The following is a 10,181-nucleotide window of genomic DNA, read 5'->3' as shown; positions in this document are numbered from 1 at the left end:
TACGCTATCTAAAGCACACGGTCTCTCATGGTCTTCTGCTCACTCGGTCGAATAAATCTACTCTTGAAGTCTTTTTCGATGCGGATTGGGCCAGATGCCCCGATGATCGAAAATCTACTGGCGGCTATTGTGTATTTTTGGGATCCAACCTGATTTCTTGGAGTTCTAAGAAACACCCGACAGTGTCCAGATCGAGTACAGAAGCTGAGTATAAGTCTGTTGCCAATGCCACTGCCAAACTGCTATGGATTCAATACCTTCTTCGAGATCTTGATGTCCATCTTTCTTCTCCTCCAAAGTTATGGTGTGATAATATTGGAGCCACATACTTGGCTGCCAATCCAGTTTTCCATGCTAGAACCAAACATGTGGAAATTGATTTCCACTTTGTTCGGGATCATGTTGCTGCCAAGACTCTACAAATTCTGTTCATCCCCAGCATAGAACAAATAGCTGATGTTTTAACCAAACCGGTTGCTTCAAATCGGTTTCCATGGTTTTGCTCCAAGCTCAACGTGCAAGCTTCCCCGTTGACCTTGAGGGGGGATGTTAAAGCACTCGGACTCTTGTCAAAGAGTTCGAGCGCTAAAGGTCTCTTATCTTCAACCGAAGATAAGAGATAACTTCTAAAGTTTGAATTGTAAACAAACCGGTTAGACTTAGACTAGAACTCTAACCGGTTATATTTGTTTAGATCATAATAGGTTTAAAATTAAACCTATCCTTTAGTGTAGTCCTATTTCTATGTAAACTCTCCTAGATAGAAACCTTCTCTATCTCAAACTTTTGTAATCAGGTTCTCTATATATACAAGTGCTAGCAACCAGTGTAAATCACGGTTGAAATACAATTCAGATAAATCTTTTAACATGCAATGCCCTTCACACCTTTGCCTTCTATGGCCACCTCCTTACCTCCACTTCTTCGAGTTCAGAGAATACTTTCCATTGCATTATAAGGAAAATGGGTTATTCATTCAGGACAAGTGATGCACAAAAAATGTAACATTCTTGTTTAGAATTTGTGAATTGTGATTGATCACTCCACAATGTTTGTCTCCAACTTTGTTTCCCATTATTGAAAGTCCGGCAAGGGCTGAAAAAGGCGACAACCCTCATGATAAAGAAGTACAGTCATGATGCAATGATTTCTCATAAAGTCATACCATTATAGTAATGCCCTCCCTGGTTCTCTTTCCCAAGTTTATTGAATGAAAAATATAGCATTTCATATTTATACCAATCAAAGAGCTCTAGCTACAGTTCAGCATTATCATAGTGACAGAAGACAGGAAAGATCACAATGCTGTGAAGACAAAGGAATAAGACAAACATATCACAGGGAAGGAGGGAGGGGCCCCCTTAAGCCAGCAGGAAATATGCAATAAGTTGATCTGAAAATACCATGATTTTGAAGAGAATCTTGGTCTGGAAAGAATTTGTCCATGCGCTTCTCTGAGCATTTGTAATATTCTTATACTCTTCACCAGGCAGAAACATAACAGACAAACTACCCATTCAGATTACTCATTTATTTTAATCTTCAATCAAAGAGAAACCAACCAGGCTTCTTCCTGAAGATTTTAGGAGGCAAAAAGAAAATGACAGAAAATGGGATGCAAAATCTTTTTGTTCTTTTATTTATCCAAAAGGGTTTCCTCCCATTGAAGAAAAAGGATTTGGGGTGCTTAGTGCTGAGTATCTTCCAGTTGACTGTTGAGTTGTGTTTAAGGATCCAAATATAGCTCCATCACTGCCAAATCCACCAACTCCTTGTGATCTGCAATGACACTCGAGAAAACTCTGAATTACTCTGAGTTGTGATGGAAGCACGTTATTATGCACTTGAAGCACGTTATTCAGAAGAAATAACGACAAAAAGAGTGAATTTACCAGGAGGCATGGCTGAAACAAAAGAAGGTGAATGTGGAGGCACTGCAGATGAATAAGATGGTGATTGAGGTGCCGTCAAACCTGAAGACTAGGTACCAAGGCTGGAAATACTCAATAAGCTGCTAGCGGCTGACACATTGGGCAGCAAACCTTGTAAAGATAACATGGAAGGAAACTAAATCAGAGACGACACATATTTTTGTAGGTTAAAACAACTTTTCTCTCCTTTATTGAAAAGTTTAAAACAAAACCCTTCCAAGAGAACAAAAAATTATGGATTTTGAAAATTTTACTTTAAACCAGAACATGTCATTACTGATTTTTTTATAATCAATTGGGTTAAAATGCTTCATGCAAGTGAGTTTCACGTCATCATAGATCAATCTCTATTAAAGGCTTTGTAGTAGAAGGAACAGTTTCCCCATTTCCACTCAAACCAGTAAGTAAAAATTGCCAGCATACTGCCAAGAGTTCAAGAGATGATAATATAGAGATATGAAAGAGCCTGTATAGCTAATTTTCTCTGAAGTTACCATTCGCCTCAGCATAAAATATTCATGTGAACAGATTCTCAATACAAAAATTTTGTGAGAGACACCATATGACTACAGGTCAATCTCATTGCAGTCTAATCACCTTGAGAACACGAATATGAGATAAGAATGTAATCTCTACTTAGATTTGGTATAATCAAGATTTGTTATTTAGTGCATATCTTATAGGTATCCCAATTTGCATATAAGTCCTCGATTTCCCAAACATACTTCCTGCTCTACCTTTTACTACTATACTCCAATACATTTAGCTGACTACAGATACAAGATAAAATAAGCATTCATAGAAGGCCTGAATAAGCACAATATATACTTTAAGAAGGTGTTAAAATGTCCAAGAAAACACTGGGACAAAGAAAAATATAAACAGTGATCGTACTACACAGAATCAGTTGGAATGTTGTGTATACTGGTGGGGCCTGTACTTGAGTTCTTTCATGATTAAGGTCAAGCCAAGATTTCCTCTGCTCAAGACCCAAGACCTGATCTCCCAAACAACTTGTTTAACAATTCTCTCCTGTTTTAATGGGATTTCGGTGCTTAATATCATTTCTATGCCTCTTCAAACTATAAGATACCAACACTGAGCTTGCAGATCGAATATCTTAAGGATGAACCCTTTAATTCAGCCTCACGACTCTCACCCCAAGAGATAACATCCTCCAAACCAAAACAGGGTCTTCTATCAGACAAAGCTTCAAAAGCTCCCTCCACAACCTGCGGCTGAAGCTGCACTGAAATAAGAGATGATCCCTCCCCTCAATACAACTTCTACAAAACATACAAAGAGTATCACCTGTTGAAAGCCTATCCCTATCTGGAAGCCAAAGAATAAAGGCATGTTTAGGGGTAGCGAACGGAAACCAAATGATCCTCCACCAACTCACTTTCTGGCATTTAAACCAAATATAATCCCAAGTATCAGCACAAGAATAAATCCCCTTCTTTGATAAACTCCATACAACCTGATCTCTCTCCCCAATTTCCACCAGAGGTAAATGGCTATGAATAGTTACAAGATCATCTGATCTTGCTTCTCTCCAACGCCAAGTACCATTTTTCAACACATTCAACAACTTATCATCCAAACTTCTCATACAAAATCCCAAAAGGATGCAACCAATCATGCCATAAGAAGATACCCCTGCCATCACCCACTTTGAAGCGAATAAAATTCCTGGGAACACTTCCCATTAACAGCTTTGATAACACCGCCAAAGCTATTACGAACAAATAGGGAAGCTTTGATGTAATCCTTTTCTACCTTCAAAATAGCCAACTAATGACCCATTTACAGCCACAAAGAAACGGGGGGAAGTAATACACTCCCTCACCCATCCAACAAAATTGGAAGGTGCTCCAAAACAACTTCGACAATGCAAAATAAAGTCCCAACTTATTGAATCGTAAGCCTTCATGATGTCTACCTTGAGAGTACACCTAGGTTTCCCCTTCTCCTTGTGATAGTCCCTAACCAGTTCTTGAGCTAGGAACACATTATCAGAAATACTCTTAGGAATGAAAACACCTTGGTTAGAACAAATCACATCATCCAAACCAGGCAAAATTCTGTTGGCTAGAACTTTCATAATACACTTGTAGACTACATTGCAACAAGAGATTAGACGGAAATCTCCCATTTCAGAAGGGTTATTCTTCTTAGGAACAAGGGAAATTATCGTGGCATTCACTTCCCTTAATAATTTTACTGACCTAAAGAAAGATTTGATGGCTTGGATGACACCAGAATCAACAACGGGCCAAGCCTTATAGAAAAAACTAGCAGGAAAGCCATCTGGCCCGGGAGCCTTACTACCATTAATAGAAAACATGGTATCCTTGATCTCCTTCTCGTTAACATCCCTTTGCATCCCTTTTACACAAGCAGCAGAGAATTTTTTTTATCAAGGAGTTGACCTACCCAAAGACCATTACTCTCATCAAATATATGCTGATTAGAACCCATAAGTTTCGTATAGTAATCCTCAGCTACAGCTTTAATCTGACTCACTTCCTCAACTCTCACCCCATTTTCACTCCAAAGATGCATAATGAAGTACCTAGAGTTTCGGATTTTCACCATTTATGAGAATATTCTGTATTTTGATGACCAAGATTGAGCCAATTATTCCTAGCCTTTTGTTTAAGAAATTCTCCTCTGCATTGCTTATAGACAGGTACTCACGCATATACATCTTCTCTTTCAACTTCCATTCCCCCTTCCCATGTGATTCAACAAAATCCCTCTGAGCATGATCAAGCCAGGCTTTAGACCAAAGCTTTGGATCCTACCTACTGTTATCACTACCGAGGAGTGGTCTGAGATACCACCCTCTTGAAAATCCAAAGCTGATTGACAATTATTGAGGAACCAATCTTCATTTGCGATTACTCTGTCCAGCTTATGAGCAACAAACTGATCTTCACTTCTCTTATTGTTCCAAGTAAAGAAACTCCCAGAGAACGAGAGATCAAGTAACTCCAATTGATTAATACAGTCCACAAATTCTAACTCATAGCCAGACATCACACCATTACCCCATTTCTCCCTCACATTGAGAATTCAACTTGCAAATATTAAACATTCTGTCATTACCGGCCAATACTAGATTTTCTCTGCTGTAAAATTCAACCAACTTACACGATTTCATGTTAGTTTGCTGGTGTTTGATAAAAATTGTGCCTTGATTAGATTTGACCGAAGATTGAAAGTAAGGAAAAAGCCTCATCATTTGTCTCACCTGATAATTTGGAGTTCCAAAAGTTGGACTCATCTGTTGCATGATAGGGCTACTATCTGCAATGGGAATGCAGTAGGATGACATTGCTGCATGTTTGATAGCTCTTGTTTGTCAGGAATTTAATGGTGGAGTAACCACTGCCACTATCTGCAGCAAGTGTAGCACCTCCATCAGAAGTTACTACTGGCATATTGTTGCCAGTCGATGCAGATGTAGAACAACTGGTACTATTGGGCAATGCTGAGATCTGTTGAAGAATAAGTGTATGTTGGATTAGGAACTTCAAAAATATACAGATTAGACTCCAAAGCTAACTGGATAATAAATTCAATTTCCAAAGCTTAAATACAGCCTAGTACTCAGAACCCGTGCACTGTAAACGTCATTCTCTAATAGGCTACCTCCTTCATCTCATATAGTCAAACAAGATATACACTATGGAGTCAATACCAAGGGAAAGTATATATACTGAACATTACATAATCATGTTGTCAATATTTCTTTCTGGAGAGAGACTTAAGGAAAAAAAAAAAAAAAAAAAACAGAATTATTCAGACAGAAACCAAATTTCCAGCATAACATGGCAATTATGCACCTGATTATGGGCAGAAACCATCAGCATCGTTCACATCAATTGCTTTAGAAAGTTTGCCTACCTATAGAGGAGTAATATTGCCTCCTAAAATATCTCTAACAGGCGTACCAATGGGGGAATGGGACCTATCCATGTTCTTTCAAAAGTCAGATGACCTGATCCCTGGCTTGGATTCTGTATTTGAGAACCTACAGCTTCCATACTCATCATCTCGAAACCTGTCATTAACAACCTCAAAGCAGGCAGGACTTCTCCTAGGACCTCCATAACTTGAATTTTCATGGGCATATCGAGGACTTCTTCCTTCATCATAATAATATTTGAAACTTCCATCCACACTTCTTCGACCAGCTCTAGATCATTCGCTATGACGCCGCTCGTGCCTTTTCTCATAATGTGGGCTTCTAGATCCACCCTTATATGAGCTAACCTTCCTACTATGAGAAAAACATATATTTTTTTTTGTTGCTTTGAGTGTGAACATGTTATGAAAGTAGAATTCTACAGCGTCTAGATGGCATTGGCATGACTCACAAGCACATATCCAATGAAACTCTTGAAGTTATCTTTGTTGTCGATTATCTTAGAGTAATCGTAGTTTAATTAAATAAAGATAGTTATAGTTATCCATCTAAGTCAGAGTCTTTTAATTATTTGTAGCGCTGTCGTGCAATCTTTAATTGAGTCCTTGTAGGAGTTGATCTCCAAGTCTTTTAGTTTGAGTCGTGTAGTCATGTAGTCCCCTATTTAATGGGTAATCAATTAATAAAGAGGTAAGCAAAATTAATCCCAAACCTTGTGTTTGAAAATGTCTAAGTTCCCTCAGAATCTGAAAGGTCTAGGTTTTCTCAGAATCTAAAGTTTAGATTCTTTCAGAATCTATCAAATTATCCCATTGCGTGTTTGCAAAATCATTCACGTAACATTTTGGTATCAGAGCTAAGTTTCTTGCTCAATGGTGAATTCAAGAGTTGATTGGCTTGAGCAACAATTTGTTAGCCTCATGGCTATGTTCAAAGGCTTTATCAAGAAACCAAATCAACGGATGGAAATGATGGAAAGGATGAAGAAAAAAACTCGATAGTCTTCTCTTAAAGAAAGTGTTGGATGCACACAAGAATGAAGTCCAATGCCCTCAGCATCCACAAACAGTATCACTCCAATTCATCTCATCACCGTTGGAAAACCAAGCAACCAAAACCCAAAGGCTTCAAACAACACTACTTGACACCAATGAAGCACCACTTGCCATGACCAAATCGGAGCAGATCCGGCTACCCCAATATGTGGCAGCCCAATATGATGTGCTGCCACCTTGGGCTATTTATGCAAGGAACCAACGACTCCATCATCATGGAGCCACATCGATTGTGAAGCAACTCAAGTTACAAATCCATTCACCTAGCAACCACCGTGTACACAGATGCCGCTGGTGGAGAGGTATAATCCACCGAGTGAACGCCCGCCTAATAAGTGAATGAAATGCAATTTTCAGACTTTGTCCTTGAGGACAAGGACACTTTCATGGAGGAAGGAATGTTATGAAAGTAGGATTCTACAGTGTCTAGATGACGTTGGCATGACTCACAAACACGTATCCAATGAAACTCTTGAAGTTATCTTTGTTGTAGCTTATCTTAGAGTAGTCGTAGTTTAATTGAATAATGATAGTTATAGTTATCCATCTAAGTCAGAGTCTTTTAATTATTTGTAGCATTGTCATGCAATCTTTAATTGAGTCCTTGTAGGATTTGATCTCCAAGTCCTTGTACGAGTTTATCTCTAAGTCTTTTAGTTTGAGTCATATAGTCATATAGTCTCCTATTTAATGGGTGATCAATTAATAAATAGGTAAGCAGAATTAATCCCAGACCTTGTATTTAAAAAGGTCTAGGTTTCTTCAGATTCTAAAAGGTCTAGGTTCTCTCAAAATCTAAGATCTAGGTTCCCTCAGAATCTATCAAATTATCTCGTTGCCTGTTTGCAAAATCATTCATGCAACAGAACACACAACAGTACTTCTAATTTTCTATCAGATCTAAATTGATGAGGTCCAAAATTGTGGAGTTGGCAAGTGTTAATAGTATATGAAATAATTGTTGGACAAGCTTTTCACAGCAAAAAAGTGAAAATTTAAAATAACGATATGATCCATGGGCATGCGTGTATAATAATGCAAAGCTTACCAATCTCAGTGTTGGGAGCTTAACAATACTCTTCTCTCCAGTGTATTTTCTATCCACATTGACATGCTTAATAAAATCCCGGAGCATACGAAGATGACTGCAGCCAAATATGTGAACCAGAAACACTCAATATGAAGTACTGAGATCAACATAAAAGAATTGGTTAACAACCTGCCCTCAGGGTAAGAATGGCACTGACGATCCCAACCTTTGAAATAAATTTGCCTTGCTCGCTGTGAAATGATTTAAGTCAAACAACGGGAAGCAAGAAGTATAATTAAGCGACAATAAAGATCACTAACTGTATCAATTACAGCTGAATATGAATGCATACCTCATTTCCCCCTGCCTAAAGATCCTAACTTCTTCTGCACTGAATTTAGCCATTGACACTGATTTTACTCGGTGAGTGAATTCCCAACTGGAATACTTAAAAGAATTAATTAGTCACTCTAAACAGATGCCTCTTGAGTAACTCAAGGCAGATCATTCTAATGATGTCATGTACAACTTATGTGAAAACCAGATGCACCATGAAAGGAGTAAGGAAAATAACGAAAATGAAACTAACATTATCTACAGAAAAGTAGTGGATGTACAAGTATGAATACTTACTGCACTCCATTGCAGTTTGTGCAAACGAATGTCAAGAAAGTTGTGCAAACATATTGTGGTCCCTGATAAAAGAATATATGTTGTTCATAGTATTATTGTATCAAATGTTTTCCATATATTCTAACAGAGAATATGAGAATACAATATGCATTTATTCTTCAAGTTTTGTATTACTAAAAAGAAAATCATACCAAACTGTTGCAATCGATGCATCTTCGATTCTCAGGAAGCCTCAAAAGACCACTATTATGTGTACTTATGCTGCTGTGAATTGATTCTTGTTAAGAGCCATGAGAAACTGAAAACATAGTCTTGGCGGTTATGCTCACAAATAGACTTGGATGAACCGCAAGAACACTCTGGAATTGGCATGTAGTTGATCAACACGTCCCATAAGCCATGAGTCTTGTGTGTAGTAATTATTTACTGTCACACTCCCATATCCTACATTTTCTCAGCCACCAAACAAAGAAACAAGGGCTCATTTTCCTTTTCCATTTTCTAAAACGAGCAGCCCTCTTATTATTTATTTAATTATTTATGGTAGAAAAACAAAACGAAGAAGAAATAACACGTTTTGCGATTTTCTGAGAAAAAGCAAAGGGAGACAGAAACCTGGTTATGATGGAGAATTGTGCCTAAGCGAACCGCATTGGTAGAGAAACCCTAGAAATCGGTGATTGTGAAGGAAACAATTGAAGAAGTAGAAGAAGAAGAGAGAAGGATAGCCGAGCCGAATTGCAGAGAATCGCAGAGTTTTGGAGAGATTTAGTACGACATTCATTGTCTCCGAGAAAATCGGTGCTTTTACTAAAAACAGAGAGAGAGAGGTCGGAAGGAAGGAAGGGAAGGAAAGTTGCCGGTAATAACGGTCGGTTTTGGGGGCCGTTGGGCTTTTAAGAGTGTACTTGGACGGCTGTATTTTTGCTTTTAAGAGCCGTTAGAAACTTTATATTTTATATTTTCTCTAAATTTAACTTCATTTTATTGAATTTAAAGTGAATGGCTGAAATTTTATTATATCAGTATTTATTATTTCTTAAATATGATAAAATATAATAAAATACTGATTGATGTTCATTTTTAATTATTCAATGGGAAAATTATAATTTAGGTTCATGAGGTGACAAATAGCTCATTGAGGTTTAAAAATTGACTAATTATTCTCTATTGTAAGCCAAGAAAAAAAATATATTAGCAGAATCTATTAACTAGTTTTTTAACCACATGTAATTAGCCACGTCCAGTTACTCAACATGTCACCAATTATATAGAAACAAGTGTCTCATTTGCTTAGTCATTGTAAAAAATACAAGCTGAACTTGACATGTCATCCAATAATAAGTCACGATAGCTCACTCTCTTTATGTAAGAAGGTAAAAGTAAATCACGAAAAGAAAAAAAAAAACAAAAAAAACAAAAACAAAAAGAACAGAAATGTACATCAACAAGCAAAGCTTATTTTCGGTTAATAAGAAAAGTTTGTTGTCCTCAATATTATACCTTGCTCCACCCCTTGGAGAAGAAGACAATGTCAAAGCTAACTTTTTCATTATAATGGATTAATTTTTCCTTCTTCTTTTTTTAATATTATTTTA

At 37.4% G+C, this 10,181-nt stretch overlaps 1 protein-coding gene across 1 annotated transcript; it reads right to left on the bottom strand.

The window, feature by feature from the left end:
• Positions 1-1,134: 1,134 nt before the first annotated feature.
• Positions 1,135-9,081, bottom strand: LOC133871446 (probable ADP-ribosylation factor GTPase-activating protein AGD14). Its single transcript, XM_062308897.1, is given in 10 exon segments — positions 1,135-1,779; positions 1,893-2,042; positions 5,188-5,434; positions 7,969-8,065; positions 8,140-8,201; positions 8,303-8,325; positions 8,328-8,389; positions 8,584-8,645; positions 8,775-8,847; positions 9,032-9,081. Coding segments are annotated over 8 exon segments (624 nt in total). The 3' UTR covers positions 1,135-1,779; positions 1,893-2,042; positions 5,188-5,239.
• Positions 9,082-10,181: the final 1,100 nt, after the last annotated feature.

The sequence above is a fragment of the Alnus glutinosa genome, chromosome 6 (assembly GCF_958979055.1).
Source record: "Alnus glutinosa chromosome 6, dhAlnGlut1.1, whole genome shotgun sequence".
NCBI lineage: Eukaryota > Viridiplantae > Streptophyta > Magnoliopsida > Fagales > Betulaceae > Alnus > Alnus glutinosa.
Note: the sequence above shows the minus strand (reverse complement) of the source record. Positions and strands in the feature narration are given on the sequence as shown.